Source organism: Tachypleus tridentatus, chromosome 13 (genome assembly GCF_004210375.1).
Source record: "Tachypleus tridentatus isolate NWPU-2018 chromosome 13, ASM421037v1, whole genome shotgun sequence".
NCBI lineage: Eukaryota > Metazoa > Arthropoda > Merostomata > Xiphosura > Limulidae > Tachypleus > Tachypleus tridentatus.
In genome coordinates, this window is record NC_134837.1 from 257881739 (window position 1) to 257907148 (window position 25410).

The window sequence follows — 25410 nt, forward strand, 5'->3', positions numbered from 1 at the left end:
TATAAATAATTAGACAAACAAATTTTGTATTTTTAATAAATGTAGATAACTCAAGCAATTACATATAATAATCACACTTAATAATACCTATTGATGTAAATACTACACAAAACATTATAACATAGTAACACAAAACCAACTGAAACAGTCTTAGGTTCAACTGATTATTTTATTTAAATAGCACTTCCAAACCTTAAATATCTATGAAGGTGTAATAAAAACTACACCTGTTGTTACTTAAAACGTTGTTTTCAGACTGGTAGACCCAAAAACTGATCGGCCATAAAATGACCACTGTAATGTAGATATTACAAATGCCAGTTCTAGTACAGAAATTCTCTTCTCTCTATTCTCCTTTAACTTATAACATTTAATCTCAATAGTTTATGCACAGAAGCAGAAATGATTGGTGTCGCTGTAGTCAGAAGAGTTTACTATGAAGTTCTAGAAGTTAAGAAAACTGTCAGAAGAAGGCCAGAGAAGATTATTCACTTAAAAAAAAGGTGTACACTCAATTCTTTTTTAAGCATTTTATATCAAAATTTATTTACTTTAAACACTATTTTCCAGTGATCATGGGATGGAAAAGTGTATTAATGTGTGTTTATTTAACAAACCAATCACAGGTAGATGTTTTTGAAGTTTAAGATGTAATTAATAAGTTTGAAACACATTAAGTCCTATGAAGTACTAAAGCTATATCATGTCTCCCAATATCAATTGTTTAGGCAATTTAAATTTTTAAAACCTAAAAAATTCCATTTCCAAACCAACATGACCAGATATTTTAACACAACATAAATATTTTATTTACGAATTTGAATTTTCATTTCAAAATTTCTTGCAAAGTGTAATACCTTAACAATCAATGTGTGACAACAAATAAACTGTACAAATATTTATTAAAAACCTCACCTCATTGTAAACTGTATTTTCACTGGATGATAAATCAAGTTTTTTCAAAACAGCAAAAATTGCTTGAATTATTTCATCATAAATATTTTCAGCCAGAGACTGCCTTTCAGCAAGTGAGACTTGTAAAGTGCCTAACTCCTGAAAAGAAATCCATGAAATTAGTTATTTTGACTTTCAAATTTTATTTTTTTGAACTGTACAAAAAAGGCACAGCACAACATGAATCAAATTTATATTATTTTATAAAATTTACAGGTAGAGCTTAATGATGTTTAGACATTTTATTTACGAATTCTAAAAGAGTTGTGATAGACTTTTAGCTTGGTTGATGTTATATATATATGTTAAAAATGAAGCCCCAGAAATTAAATTACAAATATTTTCAATGAATCATTTGTTTAAACAACTTTTTATTTGGCAATATACATAATTCAGAGTTAATCAAACAGTAAACTTCCTTTACTTTATCAGCACCTCTTACAATCTGATTATCAACTTCCTTCACTTTATCAGCACCTCTTACAATCTGATTATCAGTTAATTAATCTTCTTGCTCTGGGTAGATCAAAATGTACATCACAACCTTTTAGAGTTACATCCAAAATTTAATTGAACTGCTCTATCATCATCCAAATAGACTTGACAATAAAGTATTAATGTCATACACGTTTTATTCTTTTAATTTTATAAAGAAGTATTTGAATAAATCATCAATCATCCTTTGTATGAGAATCATAAACTTAATTCTCTAAACCTTTCTTCTTCTGGAATTTATTTACCACCCCTCTCCAAAGTTTAGATTTTAGTGTAAATTACTCCAGATATTACAAAGAAAAAAATCTAACTTTTATACCCTTCACTCTCAATCATTTACAGAGTGATCAATTAGAAAATTAGACCGACTTACCATACTCACCTGTCACAATCTCTCTTTTGCAAGTGATCAATTAGAAAATTAGACTGACTTACCATACTCACCTGTCACAATCTCTCTTTTGTAAGTGATCAATTAGAAAATTAGACCGACTTACCATACTCACCTGTAACAATCTCTCTTTTGTAAGTGATCAATTAGACCGACCTACCTACTCACCTGTCACAATCTCTCTTTTGTAAGTGATCAATTAGAAAATTAGACCGACTTACCATACTCACCTGTCACAATAGACTGACTCACCATACTCACCTGTCACAATCTCTCTTTTGCAAGTGATCAATTAGAAAATTGGACTGACTTACCATACTCACCTGTCACAATCTCTCTTTTGTAAGTGATCAATTAGAAAATTAGACTGACTTACCATACTCACCTGTCACAAACTCTCTTTTGTAAGTGATCAATTAGAAAATTGGACTGACTTACCTACTCACCTGTCACAATCTCTTTTGTAAGTGATCAATTAAAAAATTAGACCGACTTACCATACTCACCTGTCACAATAGACTGACTCACCATACTCACCTGTCACAATCTCTCTTTTGCAAGTGATCAATTAGAAAATTGGACTGACTTACCATACTCACCTGTCACAATCTCTCTTTTGTAAGTGATCAATTAGAAAATTAGACTGACTTACCATACTCACCTGTCACAAACTCTCTTTTGTAAGTGATCAATTAGAAAATTGGACTGACTTACCTACTCACCTGTCACAATCTCTCTTTTGCAAGTGATCAATTAGAAAATTGGACTGACTTACCTACTCACCTGTCACAATCTCTCTTTTGTAAGTGATCAATTAGAAAATTAGACCGACTTACCATACTCACCTGTCACAATAGACTGACTTACCTACTCACCTGTCACAATCTCTCTTTTGCAAGTGATCAATTAGAAAATTGGACTGACTTACCATACTCACCTGTCACAATCTCTCTTTTGCAAGTGATCAATTAGAAAATTAGACGACTTACCTACTCACCTGTCACAATCTCTCTTTTGACTTACCATACTCACCTGTCACAATCTCTCTTTTGTAAGTGATCAATTAGAAAATTAGACCGACTTACCATACTCACCTGTCACAATAGAATGACTTACCTACTCACCTGTCACAATCTCTCTTTTGTAAGTGATCAATTAGAAAATTAGACCGACTTACCATACTCACCTGTCACAATAGAATGACTTACCTACTCACCTGTCACAATCTCTCTTTTGCAAGTGATCAATTAGAAAATTGGACTGACTTACCTACTCACCTGTCACAATAGACTGACTCACCATACTAACCTGTCACAATCTCTCTTTTGTAAATTTCCAATAATTTACTCTAATGTTTAATATCATTTTATAACCAAAAGAAATCCACAGTTTTAATCTATCAAATCACACCTAAAGCAACAATGCTTTTAGTACACAGGTCTGTTAATTTTGTCTTCAGTTTGAAAGTTTATCTTGTGATATTCAAACCAAACAGTTAAGGAAATTATTTTAAGCCACTCTTGTCTCAGAAAGCCAGTTAAATTATAATAGTTATGGTACATTGTTTGCTTTGTGCAAATTATTATTTGTTCTTAGATGCATAATTTATATAAATAATTATTTTGTGTACCAGTTTAAAGTTCATCACTAACAGGAAAATAAAAAACAAAAGGTCAAAGATGAATACTATATTCCTTTTCATTAGCGAGTATTTTTAATCTTTTGTTATAAAAGATAGAAATGAAAAACTAATCAGGTTACACACAATTAATTAGGTAAGATAATGAAAAGCAACTGTGATAATTAACACACTTTTTCAGAAGATATGCTCACAAGCAGTTTGTGCATCACTGTTTTCAATATGGGAACATGAGCTATGCAATTCCCAAGTGATTTTCAACTCGTGTGGTGGGCTTATTAGTTTGACATGGTTCATTGGACAATGGAATAATAAAATTTAATATACACAGAACCTTAAAGTATTTGATCTAGACTGTTAAGAAGTATTTAGGGTAAACAATGTAGTTTTATTTTAAAACATGCAGTTGTTCTATGAAAAACAGTAATTTAGTTTTATTTTGTATATTTTTTATGATGGTTACAAGGTCATTCACAAATCAATTCAAAGTAAAGGTGGAGAAGATTACTGTTATAAAATGTTAATGAAAAAGAAAAAAAGAGTTTGATAATTATTTAGGAGGTTGCAGAAGTTAAGCAAATGAAATTTGAAAACTTTCAGATGATGAAAAGTAATCTCAACATGAAAATAAATTTGCACATAGAACATTATATATAGTTACAGATAAATCTTTAGTAAATATATTTAATTAAAAAAATAATTCTTTTTGTGTATAAAAAACTTTTAATATTTACTGAAAGCTTGCCAAATTGTGTGAAGATACACAAAACATATTACTAGTAATATTATGGAAACTCTGATGGTTACTTCATGGTTATAAGATCGATCACTTTGAGTGACCCTGTGTGAAAGAGTTAAGCAAATTTTAGTTTTGTAGTTTTCTCCTAAAACAATACATTGAAGTATTTCTCTTTTCTCAGAAAGATCAAATTTCTCCAGGAATAAAAAAGTTAAATACAAGCTAAACATGAAAGTTTCTTCTCTTGATACACCATCTATTAGTTATTTAGTATTTTGTAATTTTGAGTTACTACTGAGTTGGTTTGCTTAGGTGGTTTCATTAATGCACCAATTTGCTTTTACAGCACTGATCAAATCTGAAATTTCACTGAAAAGAACAAAAAACAACACCTAATTCACAATCTTGAGTTTTTATAAATAATTTGTATCAAATTTCCTTAATAAAATAATATTTTAAATAACTTGGTAGTTTTAGCAAAAACCACTTTAATATTGGCAGTAATCAAGAGATTTATGAGTGATTAAGAAGATAATGCGAATCAAATTCCAAAATCTTTCAGCTCTTCTGAAAGGTGTTAAACTGCTTTTAACTATTAAACTAGATTGTTTAACAAATTTGTATAATTTTTATTTACTGGTAACTTGGAATTCACAATATCAAGAATAGCATGCCAAAGGCCCAGGTAGCTCTGGTACGTGATCTGTCGTGGATCATATGTTTCTATTTCATCTTTTCTAGCTTCCACTTCAGCAACAACAGGGTGAGAGCATGTCCTGATCAGACCTTGGTAAACTAAAAACATGTTTGACACAATCTCAGATATTTTTGTTGAAACAAAATCGACTTTCAGAATACAAGTATGGTTTAACATCTAACTTAAATTTCTGGAACTTTTCCAATACGAAAAATCCCAAATCTGACCATTATTTTATATTTGGAATAAACTAAGAAATATCTTTACCGTAAAACTTATAAAAAGAACAACCATTAGTAAATTTAATTACACTAACGACTGGTTGGTTTAATAAGAAAAATGTTCCCTAAAAGTGACAGAACAAAAAATACTGTACGAAAGAGTTTCGAAAATTTTAGTTTTCATAGTTTCTCCTAAAACAATACATTGAAGTATTTCTCTTTTCTTAGAAAGCCTTAAAATATCAAGTTCTTCAAGAAATAAAAGGTCAAATACAGGCTAAACATGAAACATTCTTCTCTTGGTAAATATACCCACTTGTATTTCAAGTTGAGCATTTCTAATCATAAAAATTTGGTGTAAAAAGATAAATTGTTGGTTTAACAAAAAAACTGTTCCCTAAAGGTCACACAGAACATATAATAAGCACAATAGTGTTCACTGTTTTATATGAATTTTCTGTGGATAAAGTATTGTTTTGAATATAAAAATGTTGTTAAAAATGCTCTTAAAATATATATATATACACACAGTGGTGGGATTCAAAAATTTTAAGAAGGGGTTCTCTCAAGGGAAGGCCTCAATAATAACGAGTTCTCTTACTTTTCCGGAAGTCTATACTGATACATCATTTGAAAAGGAAAATAATGGAAAAAGTGCTTTAAAATCTTTTATTTAGTTCATTTTAAAAATTTCCAAATAGTCAATTGATTGTCATCATATTTGTCCGTTTTTTTCTGTTTCACTCTATTATCATCTGCACTGTGATTATTGACTGCATTCACTTAACGAACTTTGTCAATAATACGGTCTGTGATTTTCTCATTAAATCTTTCTTGTCGAAATGTGTGATGAAGTGTGACGCAATCAGTTTCCACGACATCAACAATTCGACTGTATAATTGAAGCCATCAACGGGTTCGCTAAGCTCAAAAATTTTTAAGAACGGGTTCGCGCGAACCCCCTGAATCCCACCACTGTATACACACACATACAAGACTGAACATTTCTAATCATTAAAATTTTGCAAAGAACATCATTATAAATGACATATTTTTCAACAAAAAGGTTCGTTTTTGCATATTTGTTGCAAATGATCCCTAAATACATACAATACCTGAATAAACTAAATTACAGAAAATTAACTTTGCGATTGTAAGGTAGTTTTACAGCAGTACTCAATTTCTTCAGATACATTGCAATATTTGTTTGTTCTTAAGTGCAAAGTTATATAGTGAGCTATTTGTACACTGCTCACCAAGTACATAAAAACCAATTTTTTACTGTCATAAGCTCTGACTAGCTGCTGAACAACCTGCAGTTATAGTTTAATCTAAAAAGTTGTTTTTAAACTCAAAATCAATTTTTCTACACATATTTTTCATAACGGCTTTGTTGTCTTTGTGTTCACATCCTTGCCTTATACTATCAAGCATGAAATAACATTAATTCTGTTAAAAACAAAAAGAAACATTCAATAAAAAGCAGCTGTTGTCCAGATCTAAATAATGCTTTATAATTATCAGTGCTTGTAATTTCACTAAAAGATGAACGTTGTTATTAAAAATTTTTATGTACTTACTTATGTTGCCCAAAAATCGTTTAAAAATTGATTTTTTAGGAGCAAAAGCAAGAAGGGTTTTGATGATAGATCTGTAAGTAAGGAAATGATGCACATCTGCTAGTCGAGGATAATGTTCAATTTGCAAAACCACTAATTTTGCAACTCTTTCAAGGTGGGTTTCTGAAACCTAAAATCAAATATTGTTTAATAATACAAGTTCCCTTAAATTACTTTCAAACACAACTTAAAAACTAGAAATTTAACAGTTTAAAAAAAGTGTACTCAATTTTTAGGAAATGAATATATGAAACTGTGTTTACTTGTAAAAATATTATAGCTATCAGAAATAAGGAAAAATTAAATCATACATTTAGCATCAAACTCAAAGAAACAAGTAAAACAATGTTTTCTTTCACTTTTGAATTAAATTATTACATGTTGAATTACAAAGTAACATGCTGAAATGACATAAACTATGTTAAAGATTTTTGTATTTGGCAATATTACATTCAATTTTCCATACTGTTAAAGATCACACTTTTGTTTAAATTTTTTTAACCTATTAACAGTAAACACATAACCATAAAAATCTAATGTCACTTTCTTAACACACTATCATATCTATGGACATCATGATGAATTGAACTATTAAAAATATTCATTAAATACTCAATACTAGCTATTTTAATGACAAAAGAAAAATTTGCTTTTATATTAAAAAATCTCATTCAAGAGTGCAATATCCTCTGGATATTTTGCCTTCACTTTTAAAGTTTGAAAGTTTCTTTGTGCACAATGTTAAAAGAGAAACTGGATAGAAATTATGAACATTGCTTTTACTTTTTGCAGAATCATAATTCCTATAAATAAAAGTAAAATCTTTAAAGATTTAATGACCAATTACCACAAACAAACAAAAAACAGTTAAAGCCACTAAATAAAACATTTTTTTCTTTGAAAATGAGATTTTCTCAGAAAAACACAGTTTGTTCTAGTTCCTTGTAAAATATGATCATATTTGGTTTGTTTTCAAAATATCGTGTTTGCTTAAAACATGCTAAACAAAAAGTTCACAAAGATGATTTTGAAGTAAAAAGTATATTAATTGCTAAATAAAGGAGAACAAATGACCTAACAACATATAAAAAGTTGCTAATTTATAAGCCTACTTGGAGTTGTTAAAAACTTCCTTTACAGCAACTGCTACTGATTTAACCTTTGAACTTAGTTGATAGAATACTTCTTGACAATATAAACTGTCCCAAGATGGGGGCTCATCCCACAACTCTGAGATAAAGCTCAAGGATGGGCCTTGTTTGTAAGATGAGGGAAATGTGATAGTTGTAGCTGTTGAATTGTAAATCAATTGCTGATGAGTTAACAGTATAGCATAACTGAGAGTCAAAGTAATCTTGAGTTCCAGTCCAAGCCAGTAAAACAGATATAAAAAGTAGATTACCAAAAGCTCAACAAAACTCTCAATTTAAATATCAAATTTATATTCATTTTAATCAATGTATGTTATGGTTACTAAGGATGTTATAAGACAATCACAGCATATGGCTGTGCATCTGTTTGAAATGTAGTAAATGAGTTGAGTTGGTTGAGATCATACATAGCACAATCATTACTTTGAAGGAAACTTACAGCACTTATTGTTAAATTTAAAATTTAGAACTTAGAAGTAACTTTCAAGTACTTATTCAACATATTTGATATAACATATGGCAAATGTCACAATACATAATATACAATGGCAAAGTAATTTATTTAGTTGCAAAAACTGTAATGTACAGATACTAGTAAAGCTTACACAATAATTATTGCAACACCTAACTACAATCTTAAAAGAACTCTGTGTTGGAAATGTCTAATATCCAATATACCAAAACTCAAGATACACAATATTTAATCTGAAAAAAAAAGAACATAACAAAATAAATTCAAGTTTGATATTAAACACTTCAAAATTTATTGATTGGTTTATTTTGCTTTAGATAATCTGATAAAGCTACACAAGAACTATTTGTACTAAGCATCATAACCTTGAATTGTGGAGCAGGTTGCTAGTCAACAGTACTCTCCACCAATTCTTAGCCTATTTTAAATTACTTTGAATAATAGTTTGATTTAGATATAGCTCTTATAATGCATACATGATCCAAACCTGCAAAGCATGTTTTTTTTGGTTACACCAGAATGTGAACCACAAATGCACTAGAACAAGTCCAGCCCATTAAAAGTATTGCAAATAATGCACTTCCATTCAAGTAAAATTATATATTGTAACTGTAAATTTCATAACCAACTAGCTAAGGCTTAAACTGAAGTTTTAAAAACACTGAAAAACATTAATTACAGCTTTTAGAAACCATCATACCATTTTCCCATAAACGTCCAACTATTCATATACTTATTTCACTCTAAAACTGAAATCAGTTAAGTTTTTATCTAATGAACTCCATGTTCTCGTTATGTTAATGTCCTAATTACATCTATACATTAATTAATAATGTTATAATAATGTAGTAATTTATAACTGCAAATGGGTTGGTTAAAAAAACACAAAAACAAAGACAAAATACTAGTAAATTTTTCCTACCTCACTCAAATGACTAACAATACTTGCTAAAGCTTCCAGATAGCTTGGCAGTGTTTGAATCTTCTCATCCAAAGGAATCTCCTCACTAAAGATACATTGTACCCACTTTAAGTAAAACTAGAACACTTCAAGAACCAAATGACACACTTAGTATAATAGCTGTTGTCCATCTGGTCTAGAAATCCAGAGTGATTTACAATACAAATTATGAATTATGGAAGGAATATAAAACCACTTCTGATCTTTGTAGACTAGAATTAATCTGATGTTATTTTTTATAAAATGAAATGTAACATATAAACACTTTTAAAACAAAAGTCACAAGAAAATAATGTCACACTGCAGAAGAAACAAAATCATTTAAAGAAGAATACAAGAATTACCTAAAAAAAAATAATAAACCACAGAACAGATTACCTAAAAAAATAATAAACCACAGAACGGATTACCTAAAAAAAATAATAAACCAAAGAACAGATTACCTAAAAAAATAATAAACCACAGAACAGATTACCTAAAAATAATAATAAACCACAGAACGGATTACCTAAAAATTAATAATAAACCACAGAACGGATTACCTAAAAATTAATAATAAACCACAGAACAGATTACCTAAAAAAATAATAAACCAAAGAACAGATTACCTAAAAAAATAATAAACCACAGAACAGATTACCTAAAAATAATAATAAACCACAGAACGGATTACCTAAAAATTAATAATAAACCACAGAACGGATTACCTAAAAATTAATAATAAACCACAGAACAGATTACCTAAAAAAATAATAAAGCATAGAACAGATTACCTAAAAAAATAATAAACCACAGAACAGATTACCTAAAAAAATAATAAACCACAGAACAAATTACCAAAAAAATAATAAACCATAAAACAGATTACACAAAAAATAATAAACCATAGAACAGATTACCTAAAAAATAAAAAACCATAGAACAGATTACCTAAAAAATAAACCATAGAACAAATTACCTAAAAAAAGAATAAACCACAGAACAAATTACATAAAAAAAGAATAAACCACAGAACAAATTACCTAAAAAAAGAATAAACCACAAAACAAATTACCTAAAAAAATAATAAACCATAGAACAGATTACACAAAAAATAATAAACCACGGAATGGATTACACAAAAAATAATAAACCATAGAACGGATTACACAAAAAATAATATACCATAGAACAGATTACACAAAATCGTACTATTTTTCCAGCAGATATTTTGATTAAAAAAACAGAAGCTTGAGAGAATGTGTGAGCAAAAATATTGAATAAAAAATAAAAAAAACTTTTAATATGACCATAATATAAAGAGTACAAAAAGGAGTTTGTTTTGTTTGTTTCTGAGTTTTGCACAAAACTACACTACAGCCATCTGCACTAGTTGTCCCTAATTTAGCAGTGTAAGACTAGAGGAAAGGCAGTTAGACATTACCACTCACCACCAACTCTTGAGCTACTCTTTTACAAATGAATAATGGGATTGACCATCACATGATAACACCCCTCCACAGCTTAAAGTGAAAGCAGTTTGGTGTAATGGGAATTTGAACTCACAACCCTCAGATTATGGGTTACAAGTAAGAAGGTTGCCAATTTACAGACTTTATCTGCAACCAATGAGCAAGTGGTTTTGGTTTTGAAATCTGTAAACTGATCAAATAAAAATAACCATTTAAATGTCAGATCTATTTGTAAGTAGTTGTGTAAGGTATTTGTAAGATTGCAAAATACCAGAAAGAGTTTATATTAAAACCTGTGTTTGAAGCTCAAAATTTAGTTCTGATGAACTCATATTTGAAACCCGAAAAGTGAGAAGAAATTGTGATCTATCGTCGTCAGTTGAAGAGAAGTTACAGCCATAGCCAGTTGAAGAAGAGTCATGATTACCTGCCTAAGCTCTCTGTAAGTAACTTGTTGCCATTATTCCTTGCATTGGATATCATAGTTAAAATATAGTTAAGTTGATACAGTGTAACAATTTAGTAACATTATAGAAAGTATATTTAAAAAACATTTTGCTAAATGTACTAAAAGAGTTTTCTTAGTTAATCAAAGTATTCTAATTTTATCTATCAAGCTCATTGTAACATAGAATATTCTGAAAGTATATCAAAAGTGCTTTATTGTGTGAAAGCACAGATAGCCCTCGAGTAGCTTTGCTAAAATTAAAACATTTATTGTGTGAAACTTATTTTCAGAGTTGGATTCTTTACTTTAATTGTAAATTCCTCAGGTTAGTACTTATGTGCTTTACTCGTTCCTGCATTCCTCAATTAATATAAATTAAAGTGTGGACTGGCAGAATTAGTTAAAACTCCAATGGCTAACCTACTTGGCCTGCCTGTCTTACATTTGGCATAGTCTTTGAGGATTTTTGGAGTAACTAATGACAGGTGAGTTAGAGTAAAGAGAGAAGTTAAAGCAGAAAAGTTAGCCTAATGTACTATAAGTAGTGTAAGTAGAATATGAAGTTAAATAAGTGAACATGGCTACTGCTGGTATAGAAACTACTACCAATGATAGTGGTATGCTTCCTAGAGTTGATAGAAGGGGTGATATTAATGTTAAAGCTTCAGCAGATCAACCCATACAATTAGGTTCACGTGGTGCTATGCATTTAATGGGTGCAATTCCATTGTTTCATGGTAGACTCAACAAGGACATCAAGAGTTTTATAAATGCTTTAAATGAAGCTTCAAGAGTATCCAACTTTGGACCAACATTCAAAAACAGATATTCTGAGACTAAGAACTGCAGGAGAAGCAAAACGTTATATTAGGGCTTATGATAAACTGCATGAGACCATATATTTTCAGTTTTTAACACATAGATTAACAGAGAAATACAGAAAGCAAAAAATATCAAACACAATTTTGACACAAATATGTAATTTAATTCAACAGCGAGGTGAGTCAGTCCAAGTGTTTAGGCATAAGTTGCAAGAATTGGGAAACGTTATGTAGAGACTACATGCATACAAATGAACTTATAATTCATGACACATTAAAATATGATTATAAGCATGGTTAACTTAGTAATGCAGCTTGCAGTCTCGTAAATGAAGCAAATACACCACATGCAACATTGCTAGGTTTAACAACATCAGTCGGACTCAAACAGTGATAAGTTGAGGTGCAAGTTGGATTTTATGTAAAGAATAAAAATACTTTTTTCATTGTACAGTTTGCATATTGCATAAGTATAACCTCTAGAAACTCTGAAATGAATATCTACTGTCTTTCATATACTCTCCTCTACCACAATGCTAAATCAATATACTCTTGCCTAAGCAACTAATTAAAAGATGAATTATTTAATATTAGAAAAGTATGAAGTTTAACTTTCATACATAAGTTCTTTCTTGTAATTTATATAGCAAGTTAAAACCTTAATTAATATATGAACATATAACTCATAACAACATTCCAGAAACATTTCTCACTTTAATATCTAATACACTTCTTTGAAAGTGCATACCAAAAGTAAAGACGTTCACTTCTTTGAAAGTGCATACCAAAAGTAAAGACGTTCACTTCTTTGAAAGTGCATACCCAAAGTAAAGACGTTCACTTCTTTGAAAGTGCATACCCAAGGTAAAGACATTCACTTCTTTGAAAGTGCATACCCAAGGTAAAGACGTTCACTTCTTTGAAAGTGCATACCCAAGGTAAAGACGTTCACTTCTTTGAAAGTGCATACCAAAAGTAAAGACGTTCACTTCTTTGAAAGTAAATACCTAAAGTAAAGACGTTCACTTCTTTGAAAGTGCATACCAAAAGTAAAGACGTTCACTTCTTTGAAAGTAAATACCTAAAGTAAAGACGTTCACTTCTTTGAAAGTGCATACCCAAGGTAAAGACATTCACTTCTTTGAAAGTGCATACCCAAGGTAAAGACGTTCACTTCTTTGAAAGTGCATACCCAAGGTAAAGACGTTCACTTCTTTGAAAGTGCATACCCAAGGTAAAGACGTTCACTTCTTTGAAAGTGCATACCAAAAGTAAAGATCGTTCACTTCTTTGAAAGTAAATACCTAAAGTAAAGACGTTCACTTCTTTGAAAGTGCATACCAAAAGTAAAGACGTTCACTTCTTTGAAAGTAAATACCTAAAGTAAAGACGTTCACTTCTTTGAAAGTAAATACCTAAAGTAAAGATGTTCACTTCTTTGAAAGTAAATACCTAAAGTAAAGATCGTTCACTTCTTTGAAAGTAAATACCTAAAGTAAAGATGTTCACTTCTTTGAAAGTAAATACCTAAAGTAAAGATGTTCACTTCTTTGAAAGTACATACCTAAAGTAAAGATGTTCACTTCTTTGTAGCATGTCATTTTGCATAAGCTTCATTGTCTTCTCCAAGATAAAGCTTACAAGGCTATTAGAAAACATGAGAAAAAAAGAATACATATAGCTGAAGTAGAAAATGCAATTTGTTACATTTAACAAGCTTAAATTGTATTATCATGTCATGTTTTGTGCTTAAAATGTACCTACGTTTGCTGCTGCAATTATAACTTTCACGAATTACAGGTTAAAATAGGCTACTTTTGATTAAATGTATCCTTCAGAGTTGATATAATTGATTAAGACCAACACATTTGAAAATAACCTTGACAATGTGTCACTGGCCACAGTGAGTGTGTCTGCTTCACAGCTTGTACAAATGAGAGCTATAACTGAATTATAAATTATAAATAAGAAGCATGTAAAAAAACCTCTTTACATAAATATACATTTTCTTTTTTCATTCTGAAGCACAAAATACAGGTTGTTAGGAGCTACCAAAGACTCGTTAAACAACTACACAGGTTTTAAAGGATCACTGAAATAATAAAAGTAAATTAAACATCTAAACATTGGTGAAGTGTTTCATTCTTCAAGTGAATCACACAAGATATGTTGACAATAACTCAGGTTTGCTCATTTTTTTAAATATTTGTAAATATTAACACACTATGAGAACTCATTAAAGTTGTAAATCTACAGAGAGTTGGTAAAGAGGTTTTATAAAAGATTTGTTAATACAAATATATCATATACAGTAGAGACAGGTGACATGGTTATTAAAATTTCTATTTAAAACACAAAGCAAGTAACAATGTTTCAACCTTTTTAACCTTACGATGGCCTAAAGAGGTTGAAATAAAACAAAGTAAAAATATTTCAACCTTTTTAACCTGATGATGACCTAAAGAGGTTGAAATATTTTTACTTTGTTCTATAAGTAAAAATTTTAATATCCATATCAGCCATCTCTTACACATTTACTTCTGATGGGTTCCTAGTTATCAAAAAAAAATGTTAAAAAATTTTAAAATTTTATGCTACCAAATTGTTTATGATAAACTCAATTTTATTTTTTGATTGCTAAATTAATTTTAATGAGAGTTTTAATTTATTTTAAGACAGAATAGCTTTACATCTGTATTATGTTGTAAGAAACCTAAGTGTTGGCATAATTTAATCATTTCACTGTATAAAGACTTCTCTTGGATAACATGTAAACATTAGAACTGGTATTAAAAAAAAATCAAAGTTTCACAAATACTAGATTGAAATTTTAAGATAGATACATATCACTCAAAATGATAACACTCTAGTTTTTGCAATGTTAAATTAATTTTCAGAAACCTTGAGAAACTAATTTTTAATTAATCATACTGCAGTTTTAATTTTATCCTAAAAGTCTCATGAATATTTTCACAAGACACTTACACCAGCAAACAGCCCATATCCTCGAACTGCAACTGAAAGATCCCTGGAATCTGATTTATTCTCTCTCATAGACTGTTGGAAAGCTGTTATAAAAAACTGGTAAAAGGAACAAAAATTGTAATAAGGTGTAACTGTAGTTCATTAATGAAGTATATTTCCTACTTTAAAATAAAAGATCAAATAGGGTACTGAGAGTCAACACAAAACTACAGAATTACTAATTAAAATTAACTTTAAATACATAGTGCATTGATCAAACTACTAACAGAAGCTCCCTTCATATACATGTTAGATTCAACAAAATACTGACAAATTATTACTCAATGTGTACCTTTAAGGTTGGCTATAAGCACACTTTGTCACGTGCTCTTGACATTATTTTAGACATTCTGCTAAGTTGAGTGTGAAATTTACTCAACATCAAACCAGGCTTGGACCCACACACACACACACACATTTTTTAACTTATATGCATGATTCTCACATTCATTTTTTTATATGAAATGAGGATTTTTATAAATTTTCACATTCCTGTCACACATACAGATTTCTGGCAAAAGTTTAATATAATAGACTTAAATGTATGCATTTTTACAACTTTAACAAATGAATTAGTACAGCATTTTCCAAAGTGTGGGGAACAAGTGTTCTTTGGAAGAGGCACAAGGAATTAGGGCAAAATAGATAATAATGTAATATTGCAAAATTATTGGTTTCGGTATTTTATTTCTTAATGAAAATAATATGCAATTACTGCAAAACATATGATATTTTAATGTGCATGCTTGTACTTTATTTTGTCACTTAACTTGCTCTTTCACTCACTTAAAAACAAAAAAGGGAGTTAGGGTTCAAAAAACCATATTTATTAAGGGGGGACATGGGTTCTAGAAGTTTGGAAACTGTTCAAGTAATAAATCTTGCAGTTTATAATTAGAAAAAGAATGATTCTGACAGCTATTTGTGGAGTTAAAAAGTTAATCTCTTACCTTGAAAACAGATGACCCTTCACCTTTTCCTTCTTGTGCTTTAGCAATTAATACATCTGTAATCTGAAGAAAAGAAACATTCAACAAACAGAAAAATAACTTCATTCAACATTTGGATTTTAAAATTTTTGGATTATGTTAATAATCTATCACTTTATAGTGGTCTTTAAAAATATTTACATAATGTGAAGGTAAAATATTGGGATAATTATTCTAAATACAGAAGTGCTGGAAAAATATATTTGCTTTCATTATCTACATTTACACATCATTTGTCCACACATGTAAAAAAATTTATCTTCCTTCTAGGACATATCTTAAGCTTGACTAAGTTACCTCTTTGAGAAATGATTCTAATGCAGCATAGCCTACTGCTCTGCTTTCTTTGTTTGACTGATGGCACCAGTGTATAAAGTTCTTGTACATATTTTCATAATCATCAAAGAGGAACTGCCTGAACTGAGGTGCATGTCTCGCAAACAACATCAACCCAGCTGAGGAAGTAACGAAACACAATCAAATTCTGCTTGTGACAATTTTTAACAATTATGTACTACAGGAGTACGTACGTCACGAATGGGTAAGAACAGCAGGACACCGTATAAAACAAAAGAATAAGCAACAACCGAAATAGCACTGAAAATGAACAACTTGCATTTTTGTCAAAATGTTATTTGAAACACATACCACATAAATAGTAGATTATACAAAAGCAAATTTTATTCCACTTTAACTATCAAAGAGAAATATGTAAACCAACTAAAAGACTTTTCATTCTTCTTATTTTAATTAATGAAGTAACATAAGTAGTAACTTTGGTTATCACTTACAGCTAACTTTGTACATTATATAAACATATATTTAAGAAAACACTGAAGATGTTTCCAACTGCTCTTTACAATAACAAAAATTTGAAACCACTAGCAAATATAATGAACAAAAACAAAGAATTTTGTACAAAGCTAAGATATTATGTGATTACAAAAAAAATAAAATCTGAAGACAGACATTTTTGTTTAATAAAACAAATATATAAAATTAAGCTTAAAATAAATTTACCTAGAATGAATCCATAACATCACAAAACACAAAACGTGAAATGAAAAACTAGTCTTGAAAGTTTCAACTTTCTGAGAAAAGTCCTTCACAAAAACCATATTTGTATCAACTGTCACATTTTTATTATTAAAATAAATAATAAAAGACTATTTTTACTTTGGTTTCATAGATGAAAACAATTTTGAATTTAACATAAATATTACATGAAAAATGTCATAAAAATATTCTTGGAGTGATGATATTTGTACTTCATAATAAGAAAAAAACAATCCAGTTCCATTAATGGGAAAAAATTTTTTTCCAAAGTACAAAACTTTATCTTACCTCGTGGCATCTCAAACCTGCTGTGTTCCACTGAACTTAGTATTGAACTTCGAGCATAAGAGAATATTTTATAAGATTTCTGAGGATCTGTTATAAAATATGTTGACATAATAAAATGCAGGAGAAAGAAACATTTTGCAGAAATTTTAGAAAAAATTAATTAAGTAACTACATACTATTTACATTTTAAGATATATTTAAACAAAATTAAAATATTCTTCAAGACATAAATTTTAAAGATTATTCTCACAAAATTTTTCATAAATGACTCATTAATATATTGTTTTTGTTGTTTTGAATTAAGCACAAAGCTACTCAAAAGGCTATCTGTGCTCTGCCCACCATGGGTATCGAAACCCGGTTTTTAGCGTTGTAAGTCCCTAGACATACCGCTGAGCCACTGGGGGACAACTCATTAATATATCTTTAGGGTTACATTAAGAAATAATTTATTAATCATATTATTTACTTTAATGGTTACATTAACTTTTCCAAAAAAGGAAGTTAATTCTCTGTTAGCTTTATATCTTAATTCATTTAAAAAAACCTCAGTTTTTTTTTTCATTTCACTTTGGCTACATTACTAAAGCAATAGTTTAATTTTTAAAACACACATTTTTTTCCACACCTAAATTAAAAACAAAATCTTTACAATAGGTTCAAAGTTTAATTTGAAAAAAAAGCAAAATGAAAATGAAAAACTGCACTTTGAAGCATTTACATGACAAAGAGATGCAATTTATAGCTACCTACATATGATCCAAATACATTGATTAGAAATGAAAATCTGACTTTTAAATATTTCTTCACAACATTCACAGCTTTAAAATTTCAAAAATGATTCCATGGTGGGTATATTTTTTAAAAAACAAATAAAAATGCTTGCTATTGTCATAGGTTTTAATTACTAATTGTTACGTCTTTGTACGTTCTTTTAATATTTTCCTGTAAAGTTTTAACTTTATAAAACTACAAGTTGTGTCCTTATCTTAATTAAAGAATAATGCACATATTTTTACTGTGTTTATGATCAGTGATGTGCAATAAAAATAACTCTTAAGCAAAGAAAAATGATAAACAGGCCAACTTTTTCATTATTATATTTTTTCAGAAACCTTGAGAAATTAATTTTTAATTAATCAAACTGAAGTTTTAATTTTATGATAAAAGTCTATATACAGAGACTTAAAACCATTTTACATTTAATTACATATTTGTTTCAGCATTTCTTTTTGACAAGTTGCTTTGCACATTTAATAAGTTACTCAGGCCAATCAGGACTAATACAGCACTCTTGCTGAAGGAAGGAAACATTATACAGTTGCATGTAAAAGAACTTCAATAAGCCAACCTCATCTTATTCTACAAAAGTAATTTCCTATGAAATTCCAATATTATAATTCAAACGAAGTATAAAAATTATAAATAAACTTAAACTAATTAGGACTGAATTTTTAGTCGAAATTGTTCAAAAGCTCCATTTCTTCTAAGAACATAACACCAAGCTAAGCTTTTATCATTTTGTTCTGATCTCCATTCAGATGGAAGCTTTATTGGTTTTTACAATTCAAAAAGAACAAAAGAAAAGAACTTAAATGATATATTTCAATCAATAGCCTATGATTTCTCAGAGATGAGATATAGGTAATTACATCATACCATGACAACCTATGTTAAGAAGTATCAATTAGTTTGTTTATTTTAATTTTACACAAAGTTACATGAGGGCTATATACTTTAGCCATCCATAATTTAGCAGTGTAAGCCTAGAGAGAATGTAGCTAGTCATCACCACACTCTTTTACCAATAAACAGCTGGAAGGACCATCACATTAAAGAACCTTGAAAAGATGAGCATGTTTGGTGGGATGTGGATTTAAGACTGTGACCCTCAGATTATGAGCCAAGCTCCCTAAGCAGCTGGCCATGAAGTAGCAATTATTAAAATGCGATTAAACTATAATTGTATTTGAGGTATAAGGATAACTTAGTGCTATTTTGTTTCAAAATATTACAACAGTGTCATATTATACTCATCAAACATTTTAGGAAATTCTCACACACTAATGATTTTGTAAATATTACAATGAAGTCAACAGAAACTCAAAATTTATTAATATTATTTTTCTTGTACAAATTAAATAAATAAAACTGTCTTACTGAATAAATTTCAACTGTGAAGTTGATTTTAATGTGTGGAAGAGCAAATACAAGTTTGTTTTCTATATTCTATAAGTTCAATGGTGCAGTTTTCCCCTTGATACAGACTGCACCTCTCTGGACAAAAAGAAAAAGTTAAACCTAACATGCTACTCTTAATATTTTTAATGCATACTAATTATGATTTAACAAAGAGAAAAACTTAATATTTCGAAAGTAGATTTCCTTTTCAAAGATAAAGTAAAATAAAAGAACAGTTTAACCTTTTAACTACAAAACTAACAAAATGAACAGCATCAAAACTACACACATACACGTTAGGTATGTTTAAACTTCTCATTCTCACCATCTACTTTGAATAATTATGAGCAGATAAAGTATCTACCATTTAGAGGCTAAGTTTAGTAAATGCCCAGAGGCATGTTTAGCGAGTTAGCTGATTTTGTATATATGTTTTTCTATTATAAAAAAAAGAATAAAACATTACTGACACTAACACATTGAAGTAGTTGAAGAGCACAGCTAAACCCAGCAAGACGTATGATAAGTACCATTATTTATAACACAAGGAAGAGATAGGAGACTCAAAAGTGAACAAATATTAATTTTAAGATTATAGATTATGTACTTAAGTTTTAGTGGCATGATAAACGTTTTATTTTTTTGTGTGTGACAGAGAACAACAAAGACAGTTGAAAAATTACAGACTATTATTTATACATTGCACTTTGATTCATACAATTGCAGAAACAAAAATGCACAATTCTGAAATGAAATAAGTACAAAAACAAAACTTGCACAAAATGTTGTACAACACATTGATAAAAATAAGATCAGTTTTGGAACGACAGAACGAATAAATATATTTATAGTTAACAAAGTTTTCAATTTTTAATGCACCAAATATTTACATTAAAAGAAGAAATGGATAATAATGAACACATGAAATGACTAAATTTACTGTCTGTGAAGAGTATGCTGCTGATTTACAAAAGAATTTTGATAATTTAGTGAATTGGGAAAATAACTGACAGGTGTGTTTTATTTGCAATAAATGCAAGAAAATGCACATGGGTTATCATAATTTGAATTATAAGTATAATTTGGAAGGTAATAACCTTCACTGTGTCATAAGAGAAAGAGATATTGGTGTAATGGTTTGTCAGTCTCTTAAGCTATCCAAGCAGTGTGCTGTTGCTAGTAGTAAGGAAAACAGGATTTTAGGTTGCATCCACAGAAATATTGAATGCAAGTCTAAATAGGTTATAATTTCACTGTGTAGTCACTGGTTAGGCTACATTTGAAGTATTGTGTTCAGTTTTGGGTTCCTTACCTTAGGAAAGACATTAAGTTATTGAAAAGGGTTCAGAGAAGGGTTAATAAAATGATTCCTGGGACAGTGGGGTTATCATTTGAAGAGAGGTCAAACTCTCTCAAACTGTTTCCTCTTGAGAAAAAGAGTTTGGGAGAACTTCATGGAGATGTTTATGATTCTAAAAGGAATTGCTTGTTGATGTACCTTTTACATACACACACTTAACATTGAGAATAGTAGGAATAGGTGACACAATTATAAATTTTGGCAAGGCAGGAATCATCTTCAACTAAGACAGTTTTATTTTTCTAACAAGGTTGTTAACCTTTGAAATGGGTTGCCTTCAGATGTTGTTGAGGCAGTAAATTTAAGAGAGTTTAAAAAAAAACTTGATAAATATATGAATGGTAAGGGCTAACTTTAACAATTTTTTGTATAAATTTATTAAAATTATTTATTAATACTTTTAATTTAGTTTAGAGAATAGAGCAGCTGAGATGGACAATAGGTCCCAATGTTATGTTATAAATATTATAAATATTTGATAAATACAAAAATACTGAATAATAAAGAACCAAAAAGTATTAGTCCCAGCAAAGGACATCACACATTGCAAACTTTCTATAGAGTTATAGTGCTGAAACTGTGCAGTTGAATATGTTATCAAAATTGTTACTAACCACAAGCTTGTATAAAATTTATGTAGAAGATATAACTTTCATTGGTAAAAATAAGTTATTTACAATCACTACTTTCAAATTTCTACCAGTTTTTTTCAGCATTATTATGCAAGTAAGCAAGCGTGACACACCTTCTTCAGCTGATACAGTAAAACTGTGTAAATAACCAGTCAGTCCTTGCAGACATCCAGACACAATACTTCTCTCTAGTTTACGTGTTTTGGAGGTCATCTACTGAAAAACAGACACAAAGGATTAAGGGCACAGCAATCATGGGTGCCAAGCTTTATAAATATAGAAAGGTTTTGTTTTAAAAAGAAACAAGATATTCTATTAAACAAACAACTGGTAACATCATGAAGCAATAAGTTATGAGATTCAAAAGACTTGAATAAAATAAAAGCATGTACCCTTTTGAAGTCAACAAAATATAAATAACACTATTAAATCAATGTTTACAGGAGTTCAACCATCAGTCTCGTTTAAACAGATATACATTTCCTGACAAGAATCTTGTAACTAGCAATAAAAATTGTTTTATTGTTAAGCAAAAAAAGGTTTTTGCTTAATAAAAACTGTTTTATAAAAGCAATTGATACAAATCAGCAAATTAAATTGGTAAAGCAGAATAAATTAGAAAGTGTACAAAGAAATGTGATGTCCATGACCATTGTTACTTTTTGATCATAAAAAATACAAAATAGAAGGCAGCAAACACAGTGCTACTTATGTAATAATTACAACAACAGACAATAAATAGACAGCTATGAAGTGTCTCAGCTTACTGAAAGGTGTATGTATTAAAACATTTGTAATATTAAAAAAAAACAATACAATATGAATAAGATTATTACAAGTTTTATCTCATAGTCTTTTCACTCATCAGGGAAATTTATTTTAAATATTGTGCTAAAATTTAAAATAACATAAGACAGCATAGCAATTTATAATTGTTATCAATATCTGAAATCGACTTTGTATCTCAGAATGGCTGGCATGGGTGTTAACACTTTTATAGATAAAGAATGAACAACGTTTTGACCTTCCTAGGTCATCTTCAGATTAAGAAACAAAAAGAAATCAACTTTATAACTCATGCATATTTTATTTAAGGATACATGAATGTATACTACAAAGTTTCAATTTGTTTTCAATAAAAGATATTGAGGTGACTTTACACAAGACATTGAAATTGTTCAATGTGGTTACAGCCAAAAAGATATGTCTGAATACAAAACAACTATAAGTGTCCAAAATTGAACCAGAAAACTACACAAGAAAAAACGACTAAAATCTTTAAAGTGTGTAACACATCTTCTCTGAGCTTGTTTAACAATCTTGAACAAAATATTAAACACACTATAACATTAAACCCATCTTTATAATTTGTAATCGTTTTCCAACAGAATGTACAAATCTCTTATGATGAATTATTACACTTTTAGACTAATTAAACATTTTATTCAGTAAAGAAAGTGCTCAAAAATTGTACAGAAACAAAAATTAATCTTCCCGTCTCTCAGCTCACCATTTATTAACCCAACAAACAACACGTAGTACCTTATGAACCACCATCCACAAACTACTCTTTCTTGGAATTACATTTAAGTTTGAACAGTTTTTGTGCGTGTGTGTCTGAAGAGGAATGTTAGTCCCGTCTTTTATTAGACAGAAATGAAAATAATTGTAGAAAATCAGTTAATCATCATAATTTGTATGTAGGAAGCTTAACTTTACACCAGTCGCTGTTGTCAAATGCTCAGAACATAAGTAATTACACAAAATTGGCAACAAAATATATTTTCAAAAGCTATTAAGTGTGATGTAGAAAAATAAAATTAAAATAAACATAAATGAATGCCCACTACAAGATCATACTAAAAGGTTTACCTGCTGTTTCAGCTCATTCAAATATAAATCACACAGCTTCTCAGAGTATGATATCATATACTCTGGGTAGTATTCAGATAATGATCCAAGCAGACAGAGAATTCCTTGCTTCACTAAAACCATAAATGTAACATTTCAGTAATAATATTTAAGAAAGAAAATTAACATGAGTAAAGGACATATTTAAATGCATCTTATTTAGTAAACACAGATAAACGTGTGGACTTCTTGTTCAGTACATCTCTTGTTGACTTAAATCTTTTCCTCAAAAACAATCTAAAAACTGCTACCTTTACATTGTATCTGATTACAAAAAATGACTATGTTATTATATAAAAACAACTTACAAGGTCTTTAGCAAGATTATTAGCCAGTGTTACAATCAGAATTAATACTTAAAGTTTGCTTATACAAAAAAAAAGCAACTACATGACTTATAAAAAGATGAAAATCATATCAAGATATACAAAAACAAAAATGTAATTATGAAACATTCATTCAGTTTAATCTAATTTGTTAACCCAAGAAAATTTAAATTTGAGATATGAGTATACTCTCGAACCACAGTGACCACTAGACTGAGGTGTAAATCATACAAAATATTGAACCCAGGTTTATCATGTTTTCCAGACATGCTAATATTTGTTAGTAACAGGATAAAACTTCCCAAAACATTAAAACAGTAGTTACTTAGTACATATTTGTAAAAAATAAAAACTATAATTTAACTTTTTAACCTTTGTGGATTGATTTTTTTTTTTTTTATAACGTGATTAACTGCAATCCATCATAAAATATATTATTGCAATATACCTGTAGGAGGTAATTTTGATGCTTGAATCAGTTGCATAAACATCTTTTTAATAAGGTCTGGAATGTCAAAGTCTTGTACTTGTGATGTTCCACAGCAAATCTCCAAAATCTAGAAAATAGACACTGGATTACTTGAGTTAATTTTCTATGACTTCAAAATATACATTTTAATAGTTTTATAACACTACAGTGTGATAAACTGAAACACTATTATTATTCTTATACTTTTTTCAATATTTTAACTAATAAATTACAAAGATTGTAAATCTCTCAAGCTATTAAGCAAACCCACTTATCTTTCCTCTGAAAATTTGTTCTAACTAATGAGCTTTCAAAAAACAAGAAAAAGCAAGAAATAATGGCATAGTTGTTTAAAACAAAATCTACAGTTTGTAGAAATTTAACAGCATTACATTCTAACTCTTTAACAACTAGAAACTGATTTTGCAACATACAACGTTTTGGCACATCATTCTAGGTTTCATATGCTTTGTATACAAGGCCAAAATAAGCTACACATAATTTTATGTCATCTGACAATTTTGAAATCAAATGTAATAGAAAAATATTATATTAATGTATTATATCATATTAATAAAGATTACCTAGAATTATTTGAAACATTTGCTAAATTTAGCATGTTCATTCAAGAAAATTAGTTTAATAGTAGCCTTAACAAGAGAAAAGCATCAAAGATGTTAATTTTACATTAATTTGAATTTTACACTTTGTGATATATACACTGTTTCAGTTACTCAGTAACTTTCTGCATATTGAATTACTTAAAAATCTAATGCTGATAAAAAAAATTTGCAGCAAAAAATTAATTAAAGAGATACAAGTTTTCCACCTAACCTTGAATAATTTAAATTCTTACCACCATAATTAAAAGTTTCTAGCTGGTCTATATACTTATGAAACACAACTGAAGAATTAGCACAAATTACCTTTGCCACACAAACAAGAGCACCACTTCTAACTCGAGCAAACTGATCACGCAAAAATACTGAAAAACAAGCATCCTAGAAGAATAAATATTCATAATTAATAAAAACAACTGTTATTTAGTATTATGGCAAACAATAGACTGATGAAAAACAAGAATAGACAGATGCATGTTGTGTACAAGAGCAACT

General features: G+C 29.2%; 1 protein-coding gene across 3 annotated transcripts in view; it reads right to left on the minus strand.

Moving 5' to 3' along the window:
* Window positions 1-25410, minus strand: part of LOC143238700 (DNA-dependent protein kinase catalytic subunit-like) — a 191160-nt gene that overhangs the window by 157084 nt on the left and 8666 nt on the right. For all 3 annotated transcript variants that reach the window (XR_013020719.1, XM_076479155.1, XM_076479154.1), the window contains exons 4-16: window positions 25222-25296; window positions 24275-24383; window positions 23462-23574; window positions 21703-21802; window positions 17417-17503; window positions 16370-16527; window positions 16034-16096; window positions 15045-15140; window positions 13624-13704; window positions 9301-9385; window positions 6717-6885; window positions 4856-5013; window positions 916-1053 (exon numbers count right to left, since the gene is read on the minus strand). Coding sequence is in view for 2 of the 3 variants with exons in the window: in XM_076479155.1 (XP_076335270.1) it covers window positions 916-1053; window positions 4856-5013; window positions 6717-6885; window positions 9301-9385; window positions 13624-13704; window positions 15045-15061 (648 nt within the window). In the remaining variant the exon portion in view is untranslated. The remainder of the gene's footprint in view (window positions 1-915; window positions 1054-4855; window positions 5014-6716; window positions 6886-9300; window positions 9386-13623; window positions 13705-15044; window positions 15141-16033; window positions 16097-16369; window positions 16528-17416; window positions 17504-21702; window positions 21803-23461; window positions 23575-24274; window positions 24384-25221; window positions 25297-25410) is intronic.